Source organism: Lepidochelys kempii, chromosome 1 (genome assembly GCF_965140265.1).
Source record: "Lepidochelys kempii isolate rLepKem1 chromosome 1, rLepKem1.hap2, whole genome shotgun sequence".
Classification (NCBI taxonomy): Eukaryota; Metazoa; Chordata; order Testudines; family Cheloniidae; genus Lepidochelys; species Lepidochelys kempii.
Genome location: NC_133256.1, coordinates 118696029 through 118723019, shown reverse-complemented (window position 1 = coordinate 118723019; position 26991 = coordinate 118696029). Strand labels below are relative to the sequence as shown.

Below are 26991 nucleotides of genomic sequence, written 5' to 3'. Positions count from 1 at the left end.
GAGCAAAGCAAAAATAAAAAGTACAGCAAGGAAAAAGTAGTCCTAAAATATATTTATCCATAGATTTCTAGTGCAATCACCACCCTAGTATCCAGGAATCGTACACAAGAATTATTACTGTAGAAGCATGATCACTGTTCACTTATTTGAGGATAATTAGTTTGGAGACTCTTTATAGCAAAAATCCAGGGATATATACATCAACTATCTGGGAACACACAAGAGTGAACTGGATAGGAGATAGTTTTAAAAAACTTTTCTCTTTACAAGTGTATAATATCTAGATAAAGATTCCATTCAGCATGTACTTAACTGCTGTTAAAAAAACAACGAGGAGTCCACTGGCACCTTAAAGTGGAAAACCAGTGTTGACAGGGCCAATTCAATCAGGGTGGATGTAAGGTAACTCCCTTCTCTTCATGTGTCAGTATATTTATGCCTGCATCTGTAATTTTCACTCCATGCATCTGAAGAAATGGGTTTTTTACCCATGAAAGCTTATGCCCAAATAAATCTGTTAGTCTTTAAGGTGCCACAGGACTCCTCGTTGTTTTTATGGATACAGACTAATATGGCTGCCCCTCTGTTACTTAACTGCTGTTAGATTATAAGCTATCAATAATGATCTCTCATCCTTGATCAAAAGGCTGTGGCAATATTAAATACTTTAGTACACAATTGCTTGATGTTGCTACTTTCTGGCATATAACAGAACTGTACCAAAAGGGAAAGCACCATCTTTTAACTTCTATAATATTTTATTTGGTATTTTCCCCGCACGTTTCTTAGATGGGAAAGTACGTGTGCATTTTATAATGGACAATAAAAATAACAGCTTGAAAACAGAAGCTATAGTCCCATTCCCTCAATAACAATTGTCTCAGCAAATATAGAAAGCAATTATCATGGAAAATAAGCATAGAAATGTTTACATAACTCAAAGCAGTACAATCTCCATTTTAGAATTATGCTTATGAAGCAAATACTGGCATGATTAAACAATTTTTAAAAAAATTTCAAATGTTCCATAGTAGTGAGAGTTTTGGACTCTATCCCCAAAATTGCCCACTTCTGCTTACAACTGTTGCCCATAGTGGAAGCACTGAACACTAGCACCCATACATATGTTTCCTCCTATCGCATGTGTTGTTTGTAGGCACACAAACGACTAAGTGTGAGTTTCCAGATATAGATTAATTGGTTGTATTGTTTACTTTACTTCACATGAATACATGTATTATTTGTAACAAAACTGACATCATAGTATGTCATAGTCATATCATGATGACTTCACAATAATTTAGAAATTGGCATAAGACACACAAGGTGGGTGAGGTATTATCTTTTATTGGACCAACTTCTGCTGGTGAGAGAGACTAGCTTTTAAGCTTACATAGAGCTCTTATTTCAAGTCTCACTGAAGTTGGTCCAATAAAATATACTACCTCACTCACCTTGTCTCTAATATTTGGGACCAACATGACAACAACACTGCATATATAAAATGGCATATCAACAGTGAGGACCACTAAAGTTACATGGGAAGAGAAACAAACAGCTAAATGTACCCCCCGCTCCAAAAAAAAGGATGAATCTCAACACTGATTTTTTATTCTTCTTCATGTATTTGTTGTCACAAATATAACTAATTGGTAAGAACCAGTTTGAGTGATTCAACACAGTGTGAAAATAAGATAGGCCATAACATGCATTACTTCTTATTTACTAAAAAAGAAAAGGAATACTTGTGGCACCTTAGAGACTAACAAATTTATCTGAGCATAAGCTTTCGTGAGCTACAGCTCACTTCATCAGATGCATCCTTTTCTTTTTGCAAATACAGATTAACACGGCTGCTACTCTGAAACCTTCTTATTCACCATATGTAGTGGGATAGCATTCAAAGGCTCCCATCAGGACAGGAGCCCCACTCTGGTAGGTGCTATACAAACCCAAGGGCAGGATCAAATCTTCCTAATAGCTTAAATTCTAAAATTACTGTCTTATAACTGCATCTATTGGTGTACTGTGAGACAGAAGGCCAAAGTTTATGTGCTCTCAACCATCCTGATAAGAGATACTACAGGACAACACTGAAGGGACTAGGTATATTGTGCAGAATCTGAATAAAGAGAAGGAACTTTACACTTTTTTGTAAGCTATTAACGCCTTTATTTCTACATGTTTATGGTAGGATCTAACTGAAAATTTCTTCATGGCCATGATTCCTTAAAGGCCATCAGATCATCATTCTCTAATGCCATTTTTAAACAATAAAGGTAGAGTGTAATATTGGTATTGTTACCCCTTTTTGATCTGAGCAGCTAGTCAAATTTTGGGGCTCTGGCAATGTTCCAGTTGCAAGTAAAACTGATGGAGTCCGGTAATCTCCTTGATACAATCTTGTTTATTTACAAGGATTGTACAAAATCCTGCTTGTCTGAACATAGAAAGAACAAAGAACAAAAGGGGCAGTTTCTTAGTTTACAACCCTAAGCATCTTTAGCCAACACCACACCCAAAACTCTAGCTTTTTCCAGAGTCACATTGTGCTCACAGGCTACTGCTTGACTTTCTTGCTTTTTACCTCTGCCTCTCTTTCTGTTCTTGTCTGTTCTAAGTTTGTGTTCTCTCTCTCACACAATACCCAGTGGAACCCTCTGTTCACATGGTGCTAGTTTCTAGACAAAATCTAATAAGCTTTGCTTTAGGTGTGGGGCCTTAACTATATCTTACAACCAGGGGTGAGCTGGAGCCGGTTTGCATGAACCGGTTGTTAAATTTTGAAGCAGTTTTAGAACTGGTTGTTAACCTGCTTCCCTGCAGGGGGTGCTGAGGCTTTCATGGGCTCCGGCCGAGAAGTGATGTAACTCCTCCTCCGGCTGCCGGGGCGCTGTGGTGCGGGAGCCATGTGGGCTGCCATCTAGCCCTGGGCATGAGCCCTGTTGCTGCTGCTGCTCCCCCGACCCCTGGCCCTGGGGCTCCCGCTGCTGCCTGGTGGGTCCGCAGCTGTTCTGCTGGGCCTGGGCTGCATCCTACTGCTTGGGCTGCTCCGAGCCGCTCTCCCCATGAGTACCCACCACCCTGCCCGCAGCCAGCCCATCTCCAGTCCCTGCCGCATCCCCTGCCCTTCCGCAGCCAGCCCCTGCTGCACCCCGTCTCCAGCCAGCCCCGCACCCCCTGCCCGCAGCCAGCCTCTGCCGCACCCCCTGCCCTGCCCGCACCACCCCCGCCAACCTCTGCCGCACGCACCCCCCTGCCCTGTCTCCACCCCCTGCCGTCGCACCCCCTGCCCTGTCTCCAGCCAACCCCTGCCACACGCACCCCCCTGCCCTGTCTCCAGCCAACCACTGCTGCACCCCCTTGCCCCACATCCACTGGTGCCCTGCAGCTCCCATGGCAGTAACCCTGCACACCTGCTTCAATGAGGGGGGCAGGGAGCAGCTGGGACCCACACATGTGCACACCCTAGGGTGACCAGACAGCAAGTGTGAAAAATCAGGACAGGGGGTGGGGGGTAATAGGAGCCTATATAAGAAAAAGACCCCAAAATCGGGACTGTCCCTATTAAATCAGGACATCTGGTCACCATAGCACACCCCCAGGGAGTGGCGGGGACCCACACATGTGAAACGGAGCTCATTTCTAGTTCAGACCCATCTTTTTAAAAAAGAACTTTAGGTAGGGTTAACATACATCTGTATTTTCCCGGACATGTCATACTTTTTGGTTCTTAAATCGCTGTCTGAGAGGAATTTTCCTGGGAAAATACGGACGTATGGTAACCCTACTGGTACAAAAAATACAGACTGTGGCACATCCTTTAAATCAGAACTTTTTATAGGGAACCGGTTGTTAAGATTTTGACAGCTCATCACTGCTTACAACTATCAAAGAAAGGGTGTGCTCACAAACCAGTTTGAATGAGATTTTAGCTCAACCCATAACAAGGTTTCACCCAGCTCATAACAGTATAACATACATTTTTTTTAATCTATGTACATTCAATCTTTCGGATGTCCTGCCAAGTCTTAAAGCGTCACTGGACTCAGTGGCCTCCCATTTTAGAAAAAGGGAGTCATGGTTAGTTAAACACCAAGATAGGTCAGTTTTTAAAAAATTCTCACTTTAATTCACCTTCATTTTGGGACCCCCACAGCTAATTTTCTTCTTTTCTCCCTGTGTATAGATATAAGTTCCATACTGTGATTAGGTGGTTTCATATGTCAGTAAGGGGCAGTGTTGGCAGCAAATGTTGCCTGAAGAAAACATGCTGCTGTTTCTTCTAATAGCAACTCAAGCCCTAAATGTATTTGAGGGGGAGGAGAAGGTGGGGTTCTACCTGAAAGCAGGAATAAAAGGTGAAATCGACTCAGGGCTACATTTAAGTTTATTTTAAATTTTTCAGAACTGTTACAGCTTTTACCACAATCTTATCTTTTAGTTAAAAGCAGTGAATCTAGCAACACACTTAAAAGAATCTGTATTCAATACACACAGTCACATTAGCTTATGTGCCAAAGGACACAAAAACAGTATCTAGGCCTCTTCAAAACCAATTAAAAATAATGCAGCATCTAGAGCTCTACTTCCACCAACAACTATTCTATTGTTTCTTTGCATCATAGAGGCTCCACTCCTATCCCTTTCTTTGGCATATGAAAAAATTAAATAGTCTGTGTTCCTTCATGTTTTTTGCCACATCAGCAGTTTTTTGCCACACTTATGCATATAGACAACTGGCTTTCCAGTTTAGGCAGTGTATGTAATTCAACTTATACACATTCACTAATACTATAATATCCATAATTGCAATCATGCTACAAATATATAATCATTCTATTTATATTCTATTTAGGTTTTTATGATGTACCTATCACCAAGGCATCTTTGAATAGCTTTACACATCAAAGAACAGTGATTTACCTGAATATAATAAATGCCCTTTTTCTGGGCATACATCATAAGAAAACAATAGTCCAAGTTTTGTTTTGTTCGCCATCTGAAATTAAATGTTAAAAAAAAAGTCAAGGAATTACAAAATAAAAAAAATTCACAATACATAGTGAATTGCATAACAAAGAATGACAAGTTACCACACATTATTTGAATGATAGAACAATTATATCAGGCATTATTCTCCCAGGAAAGCCTCTGTCTGAAAAAATCCAAAAAAAACAGGTGAATGCCCCCCGCCCCTTGTATGCTGTAACACAAAAAGAGGAATGACCCAACTGAATCTGATATTTTGCAGCTATTTAAGCTTTCTCTAAAAATATATTGGGTATTTCAAATGGTAAGTGAGCAATACTGTTGAGTTTCATACACTGTTCTATTCCTGACAGCACAAAGGAAAACAGAAAACAAGAACAGACAACCTACATGATGTTATGCAACAAAAATTTTATACGCTGTTATATTCTGAACTCCCACTGCATCTTCCCAGAATTTAACATTAAAGGAAACCCACAAAGCTTAACATTTAAGCTTCAATCCTTAAGAAAAAAACATGCAGGAAGTGCTTCATGCAGATGCAGAGATTCACCCATGCGGTTTTTTTTGTTTGTTTGTTTTTTTGTGCAGAATTAGGGCCTTTTTTCCCCACATAATTTAAAGAATATATGAAAAATGTTTCCAGAATTCACACTCAGTCTGGCATTACATAAACAAGAAAGGTCTGAGGGAAAAATCTTACCTGACTCTTTCTTTTGAGTCTCCAAATGTCTCTTTTAAATTTGTCAAGTCAGGATAGTAAGTTGCAGGTGGGGATATTATTTCCACCAAGCCAGAACTGATTTCTGTAGAAAATCTATCATCAGAAACATCAAGTAAATAAGTGCAGTAGGACTATTTATTTATTTATTATTGGTGCAGTTACTGTGTCTGACATAAAACATATTTGTAATCATTTGGAACAAATGCATAATGTTACTTCACAATATATCAGAATGAAGGCTCATCTTCTAACTTTTATGATATGCAGGATTTATGTCTGGTAAAATTACGTTCTTAATTTCTGTTGACAGCATAATACGGCAGTACAATTTTTTAAACAAGCAACATAAAACAAAACTAGTATTAAAAGTTATTTTCCTAAGTGAGTCTTCCAGAACAATAACTCCTCCTCTCTACACTATATTCTAGTTAATCTAATGATGTCAATTTTTAAAATACCTGCGCTTTCCCTTCTATAGCTCAGTTTGAGCATACCACTGCAAAGGATAGCATGAATGCAGATGTCAGAGAATCCATTTATGTCACGCCAAATCCACTTAATCCCATTTACTGTTTTACAGTTTAACCTACTTAATTACTTCCCCTTGGTTTGTCTTCATGCGCTTATTTTTTCTGAAACCAAAACCATCCTGAGGAAAAAAAAGGAGTAACCAAAACATTTCCTTCACACCACAGCTTTGTTAAGGAAACAAAACAAAACAACCCCCACAACTTACTCTTTCTCCAGGATTGCTACAACGCTGTGTACATAGTCAAGATCTGTCTGGAAAAGAAAAAAAAAAAGCAGTTTTGGAGCTACACTTTTCCCCTTTAAAAAGAAAAGGTGTTTTAAATTGTGACATTTCACAACCATAATTTTAGAACACAAGGTGTTCAAACAACAGAGAAAAGGGATTTTTTTTTTAAACTGGAGACGTAATTAAAAATAGTAACACTTTTTAAATGTGTGCTGCAAAAAAAGTTTGGTGGGGACTGACGTGAAATGAGATTCATGCCAGAAGAATTAAAAGTTAATCATATTTATTTTTTTCTAAACCTACAAAAGTGATATTACGTCTATGAAGTGTTCTATGTAGTGAAACTGCTCATTAAAAAAAATAAGAAAAATTTAAAGTCTAGTATTTGCACTGCTCAGGTGAATTTGTAGTGAAGTAACTAGAACCAACTAGCTGCATTAGATTTCAAGACACCCTCATAATTTGAGTTTTTTGTTTTGGCGGTGGGATAGTGCCAATATCTGTGCTGAGAGGAGCAGTGAGGGGGGCTTGAAGGCATATTCTGGTACTGGGAAGTGTTCTGGCTCTAGTGGTGGCACAGGTTTCAGCATGGATATTGGTGGGCCTGTCTTTTTCGCTTTAGATGGCGGTGCTGGTGCTATCCTTCGTTGATGCTGAGGGCTTCTTTCTCAGTCCAGAATCATCTCTGCGGGATAGACGTATTGCCTCTCCACGCTGTGTTTGCACTCGGTGTGGGCGTGCCTTTCTGCTCTGGAGGATGGAGTTGGGTCTTTCTTCCCCACCAACCCAAGGTAGACACGGTCAGTATCGAAGATGCCAGTGCCTGCACAGATGGTTTTGGTGCCTTCTTCACCTTCCTTTTCCTTTGGAACCAGGGGTGTGGCGCCTCGTCATCAGAGTACTTTCCTAAGACAAACTTCTCTGTTCCTATCTCGATCCAGGAGTGGAGACATCCTCCAAAGTTACCCTCCTGGATTGCTCCAAGAGGTGTAGTTTGAACGTGACATCCCAGGATTTCTGGGTGCGGGACAAAAAGAGCAGCAGATATACTTACTGGGGATGTGTGCTTGCTTCCCCAAGAGAGAACAGGCATCTGCTCTGTTAGTCTACCACAGGCATTAGTACACTGAAGGAAAGACAGGGTTTGAACCTAGTGAGTTTTGAATACACCATAGCTAGTGGTTGCCACAAAGCACCTCATAGAATCATAGAATATCCGGGTTGGAAGGGACCTCAGGAGGTCATCTAGTCCAACCCCCTGCTCAAAAGCAGGACCCATCCCCAATTAAATCATCCCAGCCAGGGCTTTGTCAAGCCTGACCTTAAAAACTTCTAAGGAAGGAGATTCCACCACCTCCCTAGGCAACGCATTCCAGTGTTTCACCACCCTCCTAGTGAAAAAGTTTTTCCTCATCCTGCTGTACAGGGGCATGTCCAGGAGGGTCTCCCCAATCTGCCTTAACTACTACTTTTTTTTTTTGGGGTAGGGTTGATGAATTGGGGGGAGAAAGACCAACAAAACTTAAATGAAGAAATTAATTAAAGGGAGAATCGAGAAGACATTTCTTCACTCTTCAGAGAAGAGTTACAGAAATCAGAAGTGGGTTGAGTCACAGGCCAGGTTCTGTCTCACTACCATGGGCAGAAGAGGGAGCTGAGGGAGGGGCCAGGCCGCTCTGCCCTTTATTCCCTTGTATGGCTCCACTAAGAGGCACAGGGCATACCAGACAGTCCCACCAGACATTGCTAGTCAAAAGATTCCAAGCTTACAACTATGGAGTGCTTGCACACCTACGGTGGGATCCATGCATACCTGAAGAATTACTAGTTTTAGGAAAAATATTTACAGATAAACAAGTTTTCTACAAATAGACAACTCGAAGTCAGATTATTTCTCTTGGAAATAAAGACATTAAAATGGTCATTTATAGTATCTATTAAGGCCCCAAATCACATGCTTAAGTGCTTTCTTAAATAGAGATGGTCTTATGAATCAGGGTCTAAATTTTACTAGAGACAAATTTCTACTAGCAATCTCTTAAGTCTGATTTAAATAATGTTGCAAAAATAACAAAGTTTTACAAATCACTTCAATCAAATCCTGACCTTCTATAAGGTAAAGGTCACCAACATTCTAAACCTGCCATATCATACAACCTATTCTTCTGTAATATGTACCCAATTCTGGAAAAAGTGAGCCTTTTAATTTATAAATCAAAGCTGAAAATCAGTCTTTGTTACAGTTTTTAATCTAATACTCTGAGGAACTGATTATCAATTTTCAAAAGAAAATTTTTAGCCTTTGACAAATCAAAGTAGATTCTGGAAGTTCATCAGAATGCTTTATTTACAGCCTCTTGCTGGTTACTCTTACAAATGATGGAAAACAAAGGGATAATTTATGCTCTTCTGTTGATGTGCCCATAACTCAGATTAGCATTAGTGAGCTATGTGCACTGAAAGGAGAATCTGCCCCAAGAATTTCTATAGCAACATTAATCCTGTTTGATTAAGGTTACGATCCTTTGATTTTCATCACCATTTCAATTAAGAAAACCTGCTTTCATATTAACTAAAGTCCATTATAATGCCTAACAGAAAGCATCTTGAAATGTATGGGAATAAGTTTCCTCCTGAAAGAATTCTGAATGAAAACTTTAAATATGTCAACATGCCTCATATCAAAAGCATACAAGTGTTAGGTAGTCTTCTCTGTTCTCAAACTGAATCAGGTTAGATCTGACTAGTAGGTGTATGGAAGACCTAATACAGCAAACATTCAGTAGACAGCACTATTAAACCTATGCCCCGGAATAGTGAGAGAGGTTATTGCTGCTGGAGGTGCCACCCTCCGAAGGAAAAGACACGTAGTGATTAAAAGATTCAAGGCCAACTTTTCACAAGAGCAGAAGCATTAGACGTGGTGTCCTGGAAAAATTACAACTCAGGTGGTTATACTCTTATCTGTTAGCAGGTGTTAGCCAATCCAGTGCTAAGATTTTTCATACCCAGTGCCTCCTCTTAAGAAGGCTGGCTGGCAGCCAGGCAGGCAATCTTTTCCCAGGTAAGACCTTCCAGAACTAGAGAGAAGCCTTTTTGCCAGCCAGCTCTAGTCTAACTAAGCAGCCACTTTGCCAAAGACCTTTTGTTTTGTTTTTTTCGGCCTATTAGTAGGTTCTTAGTGGGTGCATATTGCCACATTGTGGCAAGCACAGCAAGTGTGACAAATTTGTTTTTCCTTGATATGGCTGCCACCAATATATACAGTCACTATGTGTGACGAAGTGGGACTGTTCTTAATGTTTTATCTGAATATTGTGGGGGTGCCTCAGTTTCCCCTATGCAGTTCTTAAGTATCTAGGTGGTGGGATAAGGGTGTATGATCGTTGCAGAGTCCTAGAGGGCAGGTGTGTGCAGGGATCTGGACACAGAGAATGGCCAACACCCTGTTTCCTGGCAACTGATGGCCTGGCCCTTCCCCCCTGCAAGGTGATAGCTAAACGGTTGGAGAACAAAGGAATTAGGTGACCTCCTGGCCCGGGAAAGGGACAAAGCCCAGAGGAGGAGGGGCTGGAGAGAATTTCAGTTTGAGGCTGGCTGGGGATGAGGAGTGAAGTGCAGATGTGGTTGTCAGGCTCACTGCCCCCCAAAATGGACCCGGCTGAGGGGTCCTGTTCTCTGTACCTACAAGCTCTGTTTCAGAACATGTTCTTGTCGTCTAATAAACTTCTGTTTTACTGGCTGGCTGAGAGTCACGTCTGACTGTGAAGTTGGGGTGCAGGACCCTCTGGCTTCCTCGGGACCCCACCTGGGCAGACTTGCTGTGGGAAGCACACGGAAGGGCAAAGGATGCTGAATGCTCCGAGGTCAGACCCAGAAAGGTGGAAACTGTGTGAGCTTTTTGCCCTGCAGACAGTCTGATCACAGAGAGGAGACTTCCTCAGAGTCCTGACTGGCTTCGTAGGGAGACACTATGCCCACGGGAGAAAATTAAACACAAAAAGAACTAGACAGGAGAAGGACAGGAAACAGTCAGGAGTTGTTGGGCTGAGTGGGAACTACTCTGAGAACCATCTGACCAGCGTGGATAGATTCAATTAGTAACCATGAGAAATTGTGCAAACTGAGACCAGCAGAGTTAGTTCACAGAAACTTCCTGCTTTTAATGGAAGAGGTGACTAATGTCCTGGTAGAATGAGTTCTAAAGCTCCTCTGCATAGAGAAAGCCTCCCAAAGAACCAGAGTGCTGGAAACAAACTCCACTGGGCAAGGACAACACTTTCTGCCTTTTCAGAGATTCCTCAAACAGGACAAAGAGAGGTCTATAATAATCAAAAGGAAGTACTCCAGGAAAAACAACATGTAAGGGTTCTTCAGGCTTCCAGGGAAGGCTACTTAGTATCCATTCCATCTTGGGCTAGAGGAAGATCTGGTGAACTTAAGCTCTGGCTCATAAAAATAATGTTCATTGGGGCTTATATCTAGGGCCCTACCAAATTCAGACCATGAAATCTGGTCTCCCCCGTTAAATCTGGTCTTTTGTGTGCCTTTAGCCTATACTATTACAGATTTCATGGGGGAGACCAGCATTTCTCAAATTGGGGGTCCTGACCCAAAAGGGAGTTACGGGGGGGGGGGGGGTTGCAAGGTTATTTTAGAGGTCATGGTATTGCCACCCTTACTTCTGCCAGAAAGCAGCAGCTGTTGGCCAGGCGCTCAGCTTTGAAGGCAGCACTCTGCCAGCAGCAGTGAAGAAGTAAGGTGGCAATGGTGGCAATAACATGCCACCCCCACCCTTACTCCTGCGCTGCTGCCTTCAGAGCTGGGCAGCCGGAGAGTAGTGTCTGCTTACTGAGGGCCCAGCTCTGCAGGCAGCAGTGCAGAAGGGTGGCAATACCATACCATGCCGTCCTTACTTCTGCACTGCTGCTGGAAGAGGCTCTGCCTTCAGAGCTAGGCTCCCGGCCAGCAGCCGCAGCTCTCCAGCTGCCCAGCTCTGAAGGCAGCACCACCACCACCAGCAGCGCGTAAGTAAGAGTAGCAGAACTGCAGCCCCCCCTACAATAACCTTGCAACCCCCCGCATAACTCCTTTTTGGGTCAGGACCCTACAATTACAACACCATGAAATTTCAGATTTAAATAGCTGAAATAATAAAATTTACTATTTTAAAATTCCTTAGACAGTGAAATTGACCAAAATGGACCGTGAATTTGGTATGGCCCTACTTATATCCGACTAGTGACTTCCTTTCAGAGACATCACCTGCTCATCCTAGAGGAAGAAGATGACAAAAGCTTTTGTCTATTCATTGAGGAGGCTAACATTTTCTGAACACTCTTTCAAGGATGAATCCAAGATATCTCCACAGAGACAGATCCCTCAATGTGTAGGGGAGAAAATGAAGATATAAACAAATTTCCCCTTGAAAGGGATGAATCCAAGGCTGTGCTGAGCCAGAGCAGAAAAGCCAAGAAAGTGAGTCTCTAAAGAGATGGGACATATCAATGAGTGTGCTGGAGAGTCACCAAAGAAAGAAACTTGGGAAAGGATGTCTTGTTAGGTGGAACTCCATAAGCCAATGAACTCCCACCTTATAGGTGTAGCAGGCATAAATAGCCATGGTGATTTCAAAGCCCACCAGTTCAAAGGCTTTCTCGACCATGCTTTGAATCTTCTTGTGAAGGTAGTCAGAAAGGATTAGGCTGATCTCCAAGGACAAAAGTCACACCGTGTATAAACCTTTTGGTGTATAAACTACTCCTGGGCAAATTCTGCGCCAAAAAAATAAAAATTCTTCAAAATTCTGCATATTTTATTTGTCAAAATAACAATATAATCACATCAGTTTCAATTATTTTTGGTCATTTATTAATACCTGTCAGCAAGTATGTCTATAACAATACAGACAACAAAAAAGATTCAGGAAATGTTTTTTGACAGATAGATTCCTTACTAGGCATATTAATACAGAACGCTGAGTAATAATTCATTTAAAATACAATACAGAACCATATTTCCCGCACCTCTCAGAAGCAGTGCAAAGGCCCCGGGAGTAAGAGTAGTGGAGGAGCTGAGGGAGAGGGAAGTAAATTGCTGGAAAAAAGCCTGAATGTGAACTTGGGAGGGTTGTTGGGTATGGGCGGGAAAAGTATGGAGCAAGTTTTCTGGGGCGGTGGGAAGGGATTATTAGGGAGCTTCCCACATGCAGACCCCTAGCCTCTCTTATTTAGTCAGGCACATCTGCCCCTATCCCCATGTCCCTCCACCCCCACTCAGACACCCACTCCCCCCATCCCCATGTGTCCCTGTACGCCTTCCCAGTGTGTCTCTGTGCCCCCACCCAGCCACCCCATCCCTATGTAGCTCTGCACCCCTCCCCCATTGCCATATGGCCCTGCATCTCCCTCCCAACTGTGGCCCTGTGCCTCCACTCCCATTCAGCCTCTGCCCCAGTCTGTCTTCCCCCACTAGCCCTTATGAGCCCCTGTCTGATCTCCCCAGCACCTCATGCTGTCTGTCTCCCCATAATCCTTGTCTCCTGACCTGGCCCACTCCCAGAACACACATGGCCCCCTGCCCAAGTTTTAGTCACAGCAGGTATTTTTAGTAAAAGTCATGAACAGGTCACGGGCCCATGAATTTCTGTTTACAGCCCGTGACCTGTCCATGACTCTTACTAAAAATACCTGTGACTAAAATGTAGTCTTAACTATGAGACTACTAGTAACTAGTAACTATGAGAACTAGTCATAGAACGCCAGAGTTGGAAGGGACCTCAGGAGGTCATCTAGTCCGTCCCCCTGCTCAAAGCAGGACCAATCCCCAATTTTTGCCCCAGATCCCAAGTGGCCCCCTCAAGGATGGAACTCACAACCCTGGGTTTAGCAGGCCAATGCTCAAACCACTGAGCTATCCCTCCCCCCCCCCTTTTTTTTACATTGTAAATGGTATTTTTTTTAATTCTCGAGATAAGTGACATGTAAAGAACCAGTAGAGATTTCTGAGCAATGTAACCATTAACACCCAACAAAGTTCAAGCCTTAATAGCTTGTCCCACCCTCACAAACAACCAACATTTCTTGGGACTGGCACAGTATTACTGATGTTTAGTGCCATGATTTGCCACTATTGCAGTTCCCTTCATAGATCTAGTAAAGAACAGATGTTCAAAAAGGTTCCAGTGATCTGAGGCCAGCGACAAGGCCTTTAAAGACTCTAAAGGATTGTGTGCATCAGGAACTAGTTCTTTTTAATCCAAACTTTTCAAACAGGTTTACATTGCAAACTGATGCCTCAGATGAAGGGCCAGTGGCAGTTCTTCTGCAAGAAGTTTAGGGAGAAGAATTCCCCATTCTCTACATCAGTGGTTATCACCAGGGGTATACCTACCCCTGGAGGATATTCAGGGGGTACATCAACTCATATAGATATTTGCCTAGTTTTCCAACAGGCTACATAAAAAGCGAAGTCAGTACAAACTAAAATTTCATACAGACAATGACTTGTTTGATGCATGCCTGAAGGACAAATGGTAGATTCTGCTGAATCATCTGGTGTCTTCTGCTTGATACAGGAGATCTTCAAGGTCTTGGTGAAATGAGCTTTAAAGTACCTTTATTTTTCCTAGGATGCTAATTTAGGATTCTCTAGAGCCTTGAGCATAGATGAGATCAGATTACATTCAATTCTCTCCCTCCAAAATGTCCCCTTCTGAAAAAGGAAACAGTGAAAAGCACTCTATTTTTTTGCCAGGGCAAAGGGGGCCAAGAACAGATTCTTACAGACATTTGATGAGAGGGAAAGGAAGATCTCAAGTGGGCAGAAGTGGCCTTTCTTTGGAAGTTTCTTGGGAAAGGAGCAGGATGAGAGAGCAAAGAAGCAGACACCCAGCTGATCCAGTCCACGTTTCCTTCGTGAAGATTCTCCCCCTCACTCAGAAGAAGAGGGGGTCAGTCTAAGAGGGGGGAGAAACTGGATGTCTCCTAGATGACTGAATCTTGAGACTTCTGATCACTCTGGTCTTCTAGTTTGCTATCCTACAAATCCTCTGTGTCAGCAGGAGGGTGCTGAAGCATGGCACAGACATGCAGGTTCAGAGTCACTACTTTCACTGCTTCTACCAGGCCTGGCAGAGGCAGTTCTACCTGAGGGAATGAAGGAGAGGGTCAACTTGCACAGAATGCTACTGTTATGAAAGGCTTAAAAGAGACAGTAAAAGCATCCGATGAAGTGAGCTGTAGCTCACGAAAGCTTATGCTCAAATAAATTTGTTAGTCTCTAAGGTGCCACAAGTACTCCTTTTCTTTTTGCAAATACAGACTAACACTAACTACTCTGAAACCAGTAAAACATTTTATTTCTGCCCTTTCTCCACTGCTTCATCTGTGGGTCTTCTGTCACCTTGCTGCTGCGGGTCTCTCCTAAGGCCTTGGAACAAAGATAGTGCCTTTCTAAAGAGACACCAGCTATAGCTGCTCCAGTGACCTGATATTACACTTAGAATTGATGTGAAGAGGGATGAAATGGAGGGACTATAGGTGAAAATTACTGAATCTGAATTGGCTCCCACCTGTTTGATTGGTAGATGAGAGAAGACACACCCACTGTACATAAAGGTGGGCAGTTACATCAAGGAACAGCCATATTATAGAAAACAAGTAACAATCCTTTACTAGACTTTGTTTTCAGTTGCTTATAATTCTGTCAAAATTTAACTATTTGGACTGAAATTTTCCATGTTGGGTGTCTGTTTCAGGCTAATTCCTCCTCTCCTGCTCCCCACAAAAATGGTTCAGTTATTTCCTAGAGTGAGGTTAGGGAAAATAAGTTGTTTCCCCCCCATGTTAAAGAATTTTTACTACAGTTTCATTAAGAACTGTAGCACTTCTGTGCTTTGGAGCAGGGACTTGAAAATTGGCAAGTGGGATTGTCCTAGTGTCAAAGATGTACCTTTTGCCATCCCCATGAAAATCTGCTCAAATCTAACAACGTCATTAGTCTCTAAAAAGTCATCAGTTTACACATATTCCGAGGTTTATTCTCAGCATTATTCTCTTAAGATTCTATCTGCACGGAGCATGCTCCATTCCCACACACCTCCTATAGGCCAACCAGACTGCACATATAGCACCCCCACAGAATGACTAAGTATGCTCCAGCCCTGGGCTGGAGGGAAATGGGACTTTTCCTGCAATTGCTCCTTCCAATTGCAGAGACCCACTGTAGTGCCAGGCCTCAGAACTGAGAGCAGGGAAATGATGTCTCCTGTGCTCTTAATGTTCCCCTTCTAGTGCCTAGGCAGTATGGAGGAGGAGAAGGAAACAGTCTGACTTGAAAGCCAGGAGTTGAGGAGAAAGCAGGGGCAGGGATTGGATGTAAGCAATGAGCAGTGGAGAACTGAGATGGCTGTCTAACCACTTCAGCACACTTATCTTCAGAACCTGAAACCGAACCTAGAAGTCCTGAGACTCTGCATTCCTCAGTTCTCTAGCAAGCATTTGTGAATCCTACTGGCAAAATCTGAATCTCTTCCCTCCTAAGGGCTGTTCAACCTAAAGGATAACAGCCTACTCCTGCTACCAGTTACTCCATTAGCTCAAGCAATAGAGGTATACACCATGGACCTAAATGTCCCAACCCCAATCACTTATGTAGTGGACAGTATGGTTCCACTTGATGGAATTTGTTTGTCCAGTTTGCTAGTAAGTCACATGGAAAAATATGGCAAAGGAATATTATGTTCGCAAAAACAAAGCACTCAAAATTCAGGAAGTGACAGAATTAACGGTTGCCAGTGCAATCTTAATTTGCCCCCCTTGTTGTTATGATATGTTGATGCACAATAATGATTTCTATATGCAATAGATGATTTTAAAAAGAGCTGGCTGAGGAGCTCGCTGGACCATGAATGCTGATTTTCAATAAGTCTTGGAGAACTGTAGAAGTGCTAAAAGACTGGAAGAAAGCTAACATTGTGCAATTTTTTAAAATAGGTAAACAGAATGACCCAGGTAATTGTAGGCCTGCCAGGCTGACATTGATTCTGGGCAAGATAACAGAATGGCTCAATATGGGACTCAATTAATAAAGAATTAAAGGAGGGCAATGTAATTAATCCAAATCAAAACAGATTTATGGAAAACAGATCCTGTCAAACTAACTTGATATCTTATTTTGATGAGATTACAAGCTTTGTTGATAAAGATAATAATGTAGAGGCAATATACTTAGATTTATGTAAGGCGTTTGACATGGTACCACATGATATGTTTATTAAAAAAACAGAATGATACAAAATTGACATGATACACATTAAATGAATTAAAAGCTGGTAACTGACAGGTCTCAAAATTTAACTGTAAATGGGGAATCATCATCAAGTGGGTCTGTTTCCAGTGGAGACTCAAAGGGACAGGTTCTTGGCAATACACTATTTAACATTTTTATCAATTACCTGGAGCCATAAATAAAATAATCTGTAGGACCTCCTCTTTACTGGAAATTGGAAGCTGTGTATACAGTTAATGAGAGAGAGGACTACAGGAAGAGAAAGGATGCTCTCATGCTAAGGCAGCTGAATGCCATGCTGGAGAACAGGATTCTATCCTTGCCTCACCCACAAAGTTACTATACTGATGCTAGGTACATCGTTTAAACCAAACTTTTCACAGGTGGCCATTAAGTGTTACTAATTTTCGAGGTGCCAACCTTTAGGCACTTAGGGCCTGATTTACATAAGTGCTGAGCACTCAGAACTGCAACTGAAATCAATGCCAGCTGTGCTTTGAACATATAAAGTTCTATACGAATGCTAAGATACTCTCAAAAATTAAGTTCTAGATAGGCACCCAAAAATAATGGATATTTAATTTTGGCCTCGATGTCTTTGAGCTTCAGTTCTTCAGATGTAAAATGGGGGTGATAATACCATAGTACTTCACAGGGATGATGAAAGAATAAATTGAACAGAAAACCTTCATTCTATCATTTCCTAAATTTAAGTGCTTGAGTTTCCAACCTTAACATTTTTTCAACATAATATGAATAAAGTTCAACCAGTATCAAGGTAAGTCTATAGGAGAAGGAAGATGAAAACGGTTAGTGACCTTGGGGAAGTTCAAATATGAGATTTTAAAATATGATTATTTAGCATGGAAAGGAGGCATAGGAGAGTGAGAGATAGTGTGTTGGGGGGAGGGAGGAACAAAAACAGAGGTGTACATTATTATATTTTACCCAGATGTCTGATGTAAAGGTCACTGATTATTTTAACACGGACTTTGAGACTGTAGTATATTAATATTGATTGCTTTTCCCTCCTCTGTAAACAGTGTCTCACTTTACATACTAACTGGATGTAGATGGCCTCCAATAAGACATGCATAACTTTGCAAATTAGTTCTGTTCCCTCACCATCCTACATTCCTGGAACTGCATTTCATACTAAACAAATAATATAGGGTTGCAGGAACAAAACCAGACTTGTATTAATAGATCTGGCATATTTGGTTAGTGAAGAAAGCATGTTTTCAAAAGTGTTGAGAAATCTCAGTGCTGCTTTTGTGGAGATCAAGACACCATATGAAGGAGCGCATTGTTGTTGCTACAGTTAAGGTTGTTTTAGGCAATCTCTTACAAGCCTCACATTTATTAGTTTATACTACAACTCAGCCATAATAATTTATTCTGGGTTGAAGTTTGGCATTCAGTTTCAGTCCTGGAGAAAACTGTTTTCATGATTAGTCTAAACTTTAAAGCTTTTAGCTAAAAACATGCTATGACCTGGAACACTTTAATATTTATTTGTATTTTAAGATCTTTAGGGCTAAAAGTAAAAATTTGCAAGCTATTAACTCATAACCTGGCTTGTTTTTGCAGTTAGTACACAGGCCTGGAGAACTGGGTTAGAAGTTACTGGATCAGCTACTGGCTCTTTCACAGACTGTGTAATCCTGAGCAAGTGCTTGTCTACACAGTGCAGCAATGTGCACAACATCGGTGTGATTTTTAAAGCACATTAATGTGTTGTCCACTAACTGGTCCGTGTAAACCCTGCTGGTGCACACAAAGTTCCCTATTGTGCTTTCCACATAGTACCTACATTAAAGCACCCTAGAGAACTTGTAGTATGCACCAGCAGGGTCTACATGGATCTGCTAGTGCACTTTAGATTCACACCCCTGTAGTGCACAGTGCCGCACTGTGTGGACAAGCCCCAAGTCACTTTCCATGTCTGTGTTCTGTTTTGTAAAAAGGGATAGCAGTATTCAAACAATATTCAACAAGATGCATAAACACATACAACAATCTTTGCCTCTAAATGCATTTTTTCTAACACAGTCTTTCTTGGTACTTTAATTGGATTTTTGAATGTTCATTGTATAACACAGAACTGCAAGTATAGCATATGCTCTGTATCCAAAGAGAAATGCTCCTGCCAACAGGCTGAGGTTTGTTTGCAGCAGGGACTGTGCTGGTGCTCTGTACTTCAGTTTACTATCTGCTGCTTCTGCCTACTGATATTGATGCCCTGAACCGTTCCGAAACTGGAAAAGAATTCCAAGATACGATAAAGATAAACTCTTATGTATGCAAACACTATTTACTGTAAAATAATTTAGAAAAAGAAGTTCTGGCAGTATATTTTAGAATAATCATCTGTGTGGTGCATTGATGTACATATTGCCTTTCAAAGAGAGTAGGAGATGTTCCCTACCAGGACATGCTCGCAATTTAAGGAGTACAAGAACCGGCTCTTAATCACGTAAAACTCTCCAATTGTATTCTTATTGAGTCACATAGCAGCTATCTAACTCTGTGATAGTAATTGTTTTACATTCTAATTCCTTGCTTCGTCCTATATGCTTTCAGGATGCAATTTTCAGAAGCACCTAAGTGACTTAGGAGGACTTTTGCTCCTAAATCACTTAGTTTCTTTTGAAAATCCTTTCCAGTATGAAATCCTGAATAGGTATTGAGGAATTTTTTCCCTTGAAAATTTTGAAATGACTTGCTCATGAATATATATTGTCATCCTTTGCTCACACTGTTTTAAAGGTGGCAAATTAGAGATGCAATTAATATTTGGATTTATATTCACTTCATATGAATAGTTGCTATTTATAGGTATTTATATTTGAACAAATACTGAGAAACAAATAACCAGAGTGAAATCTGGCCCTGTTGAATTCAACAGCACAACTCCTATTGACTTCCATAGGGGCAGGATTTCACCTTGACTATCTATACTGGCAGCCATATTTCCTAAATCCTAAATCTCCTTCGAATGATTTCCCCACCCCTCACCCTACAGCATAAGTCAAGTTCAGGCAGAGAAATGCAAAGGGAAGCAAGCAAGGCACTAACGTCAGGGAGAGCATTAGGACACTGACTGGGAAAGGAAACAAAGTGAAAGGGAGTCAAGTTACTGTAAATTCAGAGAGAAAAGCTGCAGGGATGATCCAAACACTATCTACACAAGCCATACTGTTTAAAATGGTTTTTATCTAGGCTCACAAACTACACAACCTGTAACTATAAATAAATACATTGGAAACCATCGAGAGACATCTTTAAAAAGCAAAGGAGAAAATGATCCAACTCTGCCAAAACCAGTCATTCTATTTGTTGCAGTCATTTCTTCAAACTTACTGATCCCTTGCATCATATAGGATGGGGAGGATGAGTACAGTATGAAAATAAAACAAAAGGAATTAACTACCACAGAAGTAGTTTCCCTAAAATATGAATCTAACATTGCAAAATTGACAACTCTCTAAATTTTGTGTAATATGCAGGAAACAAGGAAAAATATGTTTCGGGGTGGAAATGCCAATGAATAACTACTTAGAAACTTTGGTTTGTTGTGCCTTTAGACATAACAGTTTAGAACTGCAGCCACTAAACAGGCTTGTGGTGTTTACATATAGCATGCTGCAGGAGTGGTGAATCTATGTAGGACAGTGAAGGAGAAAGAGAACGAAAGGATTAATCTTCAATAATAGTTTGCTATGGAGATGTAAATGGAGAAAGCATATATCCTCACCAAAGGGAACAAGGAAAGAGGATGGAAGGATTTGTGAATAGTCAGAATCGTGTTTTGGTTAAATTTGCCTACAATTCACCTTTCCTACTGAAATTAGCTGAAATGCTTCCAAGAAGATATCTTTCAATGTAGCAGCTGTGTTAGTCTGTATTCGCAAAAAGAAAAAAGGTGCCACTAGTACTCCTTTTCTTTTTAAGAAGATATCTGTCACCAAGGCAACAAAATATAACAAAAACAAAACCCAAAGCAATCTGCAACCAGGATAAATGTGGCTAGTTGCTGCTCCATATTACAGCCAGAAAATGTGAATGGCATAGTTTAGCAAGACTGCATTTTGTTATATATTTGTATTTGTAATACCATTCCCTTTCTTTCACCCTCAGATTGGGCAGAAAAAATGGTTACCTACCTTTCGTAACTGTTGTTTTTCAAGATGCGTTGCTCATGTCCATTCCATTCTAAGTGTGAGCGCACCCAGATATACAGTTATCAGAGATTTTTGCCTTAGCAATATCCGTAGGGTCGGCAGTAGCGCCCTCTGGAGTGCTGCGCTCATGCGTCTGTATATTAGATGCCGCCGGCCCTACGCCCTCTCAGTTCCTTCTTGCCAGCAACTCCGACAAAGGGGCAGGAGAGCAGGTAATGGAATGAATATGAGCAACACATCTCGAAGAACAACAGTTATGAAAAGTAGGTAACCATTTTTTATTCTTTGAGTGCTTGCTCATGTTGATTCCATTCTAGGTGACTCACAAGTAGTACCCTTGGAGGTGGGCTCGGAGTTTACGGTTGTGCGGCTTGCAACACTGCTCTCCCAAATCTAGCATTGTCTCAGGCCTACTGGGTAAGTGCATAAGACTTAAATGTGTGGACGGAAGACCAGGTAGCAGCCCTGTAGATATTCTGGATCAGCATCCAGATATTCTGGGCCAGGAAAGCCACTGCGGAAGCCTGTGCCCTAGTTGAATGGGCAGTCACAACCGCTGGTGGAGGCACGTTCGCCAGATCATAACAGCAGCAGATACAGGCACTGATTCAGGATAAAATTCTCTGAGTGGACACTGGACAACCTTTTATCCTGTCTGCCACCGTGACGAACAGCTGTGTTGACTGATGAAATGGCTCGGTCCTCTGAATGTAGAAGGCTAGTTCCCTCCTGATGTCCAGAGTGTGCCATCTGCACTCCTCCTCCGACTTGAGGTTTTGGAAAGAAGAAAGGTAAAAATAGGTCATGACCTGTAAGAAACTGCGAAATCACCTTGGGCAGGAAAGTCAGGTGCAGACACAGCTGAACCCTGTCCTTGTGGAACACTGTATAGGACGGTTCTGAGGTGACCACCCTCATCTCAGAGACCCTGCAGGCTGTTAGTGCAACTAGCAACCAAACTTTCCAGGAGAGAAGGGAGCAGAAAGCCAGACGCTCAAAGGGGGGACCCATGAGCCACGGCAGCACAAGATTCAGGTCCCAAGGAGGGACGGGGTCCCGGATGTGGGGGTAAAGTCACCCCACACCCTTGAGAAACCTGATCATCATGTCACGAGTGAAAACCAACCTGCCCTGGAGCAGAGGGTGGAAGGCCGAAATGGCAGCCAAGTGGACCTTAATAGATGAAACAGAGACCCTGGAGCTTGAGATGCAGAAGGTAGTCCAGGATTGACTGCAGCGAGCCCGCTTAGGCCTAATACCTTGGTCCGAGGATAAGCCCGAGGAGTGCAGTCTAGAGTTGAGCCTCACCACCACCACGGAGGCCAAATCCATGGCTGCCAAATCCGTAGTGTCCCAGGCGATCTGGAGAGTGCCCCTTGCCACTGCTATGCCCTTCTCCACTATTGTGGCAAACTCCTTGGCGTGGTCCTCCTTGAACTGGCCAAGGGAGTCCCACAAACTAAAACTGTAACTGCCAAACAGGGCCTGATGTTAGATACCTGAAATCGCAGTCTGGCCATTGAATAAATCTTTCTGACAAAAAGATCCAGCCTCTTGGCGTTTTTATTCTTTGGGGTGCCGCTCGCCTGCCCTTTCATTAACTGTGAACACAACCAGTGACCCAGCTGGTGGGTGCATATAGGCGTATTCAAACCCCTTTGCAGGGACATAATACTACTTTTCCATCTTTTTGGATGTGGGTGGAATGGAAGAGGGTCTGCCACAATGCCTTAGCGATCTTGAGGACCCCTGGGTGGACTAGCAGCATGACGCGGACCGGGGTGGTGGTAGAGATGACGTTGAAAAGGTCATCTGATTGCGCCTCAATTTCTAGATTTAGGTTGGCAGAAATCCTTTTAATGAGGGCCTGGTGCTCCTTAAAATAGTCCGGGGGAGAGAGATGGGTTATCACTCTGGGAGACAACCGCCGCTGCTTCGTCCAGTGACGGCATTGCAGGGGGACAGGCAGGTTCCCCTTCCCCTTCTGGGGATGGCTCTCTGGGCATCAGCACCTGATGTGCTACGCTCGCGTCAGGTTCCATACCGTGCTCCAAATACTGTGCCAGTAGTACCAGGGGCAGTTTGCCTGAGGCGGCCAGGGAGGAGTGGTGGGAATATGGAACTGGCATCATGGACGCACCCCAAGGGTTCCAACTAGGCCACTGAGCAGGCCACTGGCTCTGCTGCCACTGCAGATGTCATGCCTTTTTGGTGGGCCAATGGGGATCCTTGCCTTCTCGCCAAGGGGCTGAACTCCAGCTTCGACTCAGACCATTCCCCTTCAGGTGACCAAGGCGGAGCTGTGGAAACCTGAGTCTGCCGGCTGACCCTTCACAAAGACCGATGCTTAGAGGGCAGAGAGTGGCGCCTGTCCATCGAGCAGTATTGAGGCGGCAGAGACTGGTGCCTCGATGGAGAGCAGTCCCATGCCGGTGGGACCAACGCCTGAGAGATCATCTAGACAATAGGGACCTGCACTGAGGCAATCTCTGGCGAGAAGCTGGCTGATACCAAGAGTATGGAGACCGGTGCCTCAATTCCGGAGTTCCATGCCTCGTGGAAGGAGAATGAGGTGCCAGAGACCTGGGTCTTCTGTCTGGAGGCTGAGATTGCGGGGCTGAGGTTCTAGGCCATGGGGCCAGGGATGTACGCCTACAATCTGGGGACCAATGGTGCTCCATTGCTCTCTGCGGGGGTCCCATGGCCAGGTTGCCCTTGGATTGCAGGGCCATAGCCATATCCAGCGCCTGGTGCGGTGTCTGTGGTACCAGAAGGCCCATGAGGTCTTTGTCCACCTGGGCAACTTCAGGTGTTGATGGTCCCAGTAGTAGCCAGGGTCCCCTGCTGCTCCCAGGAGTTGGAGGCAGATCCCTGGGTGGGCTAGGGGGTCCCACTGTAGCTGTACTCCCTTGTAGCTCTGGGCAGGCATGTGGCCTGAACTAGGTCCTTTGCCCAGAGCCCCCTGCCCCTGCTTAAATGGTGCCAGGGCACCTCTTTTCTTTTGCCATTTTTTTGGGTACAGATGAGGAGGAACAGTGCTGGGGAGAGCTTGGTGCCGGCAGGGTGCTCCACACCGACGCCGAGGTGCTAGGAACAGAGTCCAATCGGGAAGGCTCTGACACCAGACGAAGTCCAGCCTCCATGAGGAGGCCTTCAAGTGGATATCCCGTGCCTTCTGGGTTCTGGGATGAAAATTTTTGCAAATCCCGCACTTGTCATTTATATGGGATTCCCTCAAGCACTTCAAACAGTTGCTGTGGGGGTCACTAACAGGCATCAGCCTGTTGCATGAACACAGTTTCAAGCCTGGGGAACAGGGCAAAGTCCCAGCCAGGACTCTAACAACTAAACTAACAACAAACACTTAACTAAATGGTGAACTAAGTACCTAAGAACTATATACAGAGAGAACAACAGTGGGCTGTTAAGAACTGCTAATGTTCTTTCCATGCAAGATAAAGCGATCCGAACAACCATCATGGGCACTAAGAAGGAACTGAGAGGGCGTAGGGCCAGTGGTGCCTAATATACAGATGCATGAGCGCAGCACTCAGGTTACTGCTAAGGCAAAAATCTATAACGATTGTGCATGTGGGTGTGCACCCAGCTAGAATGGAATGGACATGAGCAAGCACTCAAAGAACAACAACTTTATGGTTTTTAGTTTTCAACATTTGCCAAGTTTACAATGAACACCAAAATGGAGGCATTTATTTATTTATTCTTGACTTTTCCTAAAGAGGCTTGGATTTGAAGTGCAGGTGACTCAATTTCACATGAATACATCAATTATTGAGTTAATCTCTTAAAGCAATGAGTTTACTTCTGACATTTTAAAAACTAAAATGATATTGGATTGTTTCTTTTGTATTGTTTTTTGGCCCCTAACTCAATATATAATGATCTACTGACAGTCTTTTTAATTTTAATTAAAAAGATATTTTTATTACTCCATGTTGACAAAAAATAAACTAATTCTTAGACCAGGGGTGGGCAAACGTTTTGGCCTGAGGGCCACATCGGGGAATAGAGATTGTATGGCGGGCCATGAATGCTCACAAAATTGGGGTTGGGGTATGGGAGGCGATGTGGGCTCAGGGGTGGGGCTGGGGATGAGGAGTTTGGGGTGTAGAAGGGTGCTCTGGGCTGGGTCCGAGGGTTTCGGAGGGCAGGAGGGGGATCAGGGCTGGGGCAGGGGTGCGGCCTCTGGGGTAGGGCTGGGGATGAGAGGTCTGGGGTGCAGGAGGGTGCTCCGTGCTGGAATCAAGGGGTTTGGAGAGTGGGAGGAGGATCAGGGCTGCAGGCTCTGAGTGGCACTTACCTCAAGTGGCTCCCGGATGCAGTGGCATGCCCCTTCTCCAGCTCCTACACGTGGTGTGGTGCGGCCCTCAACCCTCAGAGCGGGGCCATGCAGCTGCTTCCAGGAGCTGCGTGGTGTGGCCCCCAACCCTGCGCCCCAGAGTGGGGCCATGCCACGGCTTCCGGGAGCTGCGTGGTGTGGCCCCCCACCCTGGCTGGAGCGGCTCCTGACCCGATGCCCTGGCTGCCGTGCCAGAGCAGGGCTGAGCCGCGTGGTGCGGCCCCGGACCTGGCACCCCAGCTGGAGCGCAGCAATCCCCAGAGCACACTCCCCAGCGGAAGCTCGCAGGCTGGCTTAAAACAGGTGATAGGTAGGGTGGGGAAAGGCTGCTGGATCTGGCCCGCAAGCCGTTGTTTGCCACCTGTCTTAGTACTGGATATAGAAGCAAAAGGTTACGTCTTGTCGGCTTTTCCAAGGCATTGCCATGATGGTGTTTGAGCTTTACAAAAAATATATAAGAATCAAATGGTTTTGATCATTCTTGTAGGTAATTCTCAAGAAACAAATGTGGAACAGTTTTCCTAATTTTAGTCTCTAATTTAATCCAGTAAGATTATAAAAACATAAATATAAATAAATTAAATATTTTCAATGAAGGATACAAAGTAATTTGATTATTATACCAAGAACCTTTTTGAAATAGATACGAGTGGCATACTGAAGGTAAACTACTTAGATTATACTCTCCTAAATAAGGAAAGAGTGAAATGCAAGTACTCTGGAATTTCTTCCTTATACCACATCAATGATGAATTCAGATATTTTCTTCTTTTCTTTCTTTAGATGAACTAGTACTCAAGAATATTCACATTCACAATACAAGTAGTAATTCCACATAATGATAGTGTTTTCACTTATTTATAATGACACTATTATCAGGGCTGTCCCTACCCATACACAAAGTATGAAGCTGCGTAGGGCCCCAGGAAATTTGGGGTACTGCCCTGCGCAGCTGCGTACTGCTCCAGCCTCTGCCCCAGCTCTTCCCCATGGCTCCAGCCCCTACTCCGCCCCATCTCCTCCTCTTCCCACCCTTGCTCTGCCCCCACCCCGCCCCCACTCCACACCTTCCCCAAATCCCCCGCCCCTACTCTGCCCCTTCTCTGCCCCAGCCCCGTCCCCACTCCCCTGAGGACTGCAGCAGGGCCGGGCCTGCACTCACCAGTGGCACAAAGTGCAGCGACCCAGCCCCAGCCACGCCGCCGGTGAGTGCTGGGGGGCGGTTCCCGCTTGCCTCCCTAAGCCAGCCCCCCCCCCCCACAGGGGGGCTGTGTAAGGCCCCACAATAGCTAGGGACAGCACTGTTTATTATTTGTGAGAGGCAACATGGAAGAAGCATGAAGATGCTTGTTTGAAAATTTAACAAGTAGGAGATGGAGGCTGGGTGAGCACTGGCCTGCTAACCCTGGGGTTGAGAGTTCAATCCTTGAGGGGGCCATTTGGGATCAGGGCAAAAATTGGGGATTGGTCCTACTCTGAGCAGGGGGTTGGACTAGATGACCTCCTGAGGTCCCTTCCAACCCTGGTATTCTATGATTGGCTAACTGGAAGCAGGAGTCAACATACGGATAGTGAATGAGAGGTGATAGGTAGGGTGGGCTCCAAAGGGCCTTGAAAGTGAAGTAGCTCATGTTTGACACTATAGAGAAGGGGGAACCTATGGAGTGATGCAAAGACAGCAATG

General features: G+C 43.5%; 1 protein-coding gene across 8 annotated transcripts in view; it reads right to left on the bottom strand.

The window, feature by feature from the left end:
- Window positions 1-26991, bottom strand: part of MGAT4A (alpha-1,3-mannosyl-glycoprotein 4-beta-N-acetylglucosaminyltransferase A) — a 160927-nt gene that overhangs the window by 46057 nt on the left and 87879 nt on the right. For 5 of the 8 annotated variants that reach the window (XM_073352549.1, XM_073352542.1, XM_073352503.1 and 2 more), the window contains 4 exons: window positions 7528-7599; window positions 6453-6499; window positions 5696-5809; window positions 4927-5002 (listed from right to left, as the gene is read on the bottom strand). In XM_073352549.1, the coding sequence (XP_073208650.1) occupies window positions 4927-5002; window positions 5696-5809; window positions 6453-6499; window positions 7528-7599 (309 nt within the window). The remainder of the gene's footprint in view (window positions 1-4926; window positions 5003-5695; window positions 5810-6452; window positions 6500-7527; window positions 7600-26991) is intronic. The other 3 variants (XM_073352558.1, XM_073352568.1, XM_073352522.1) reach the window with 1 other exon arrangement.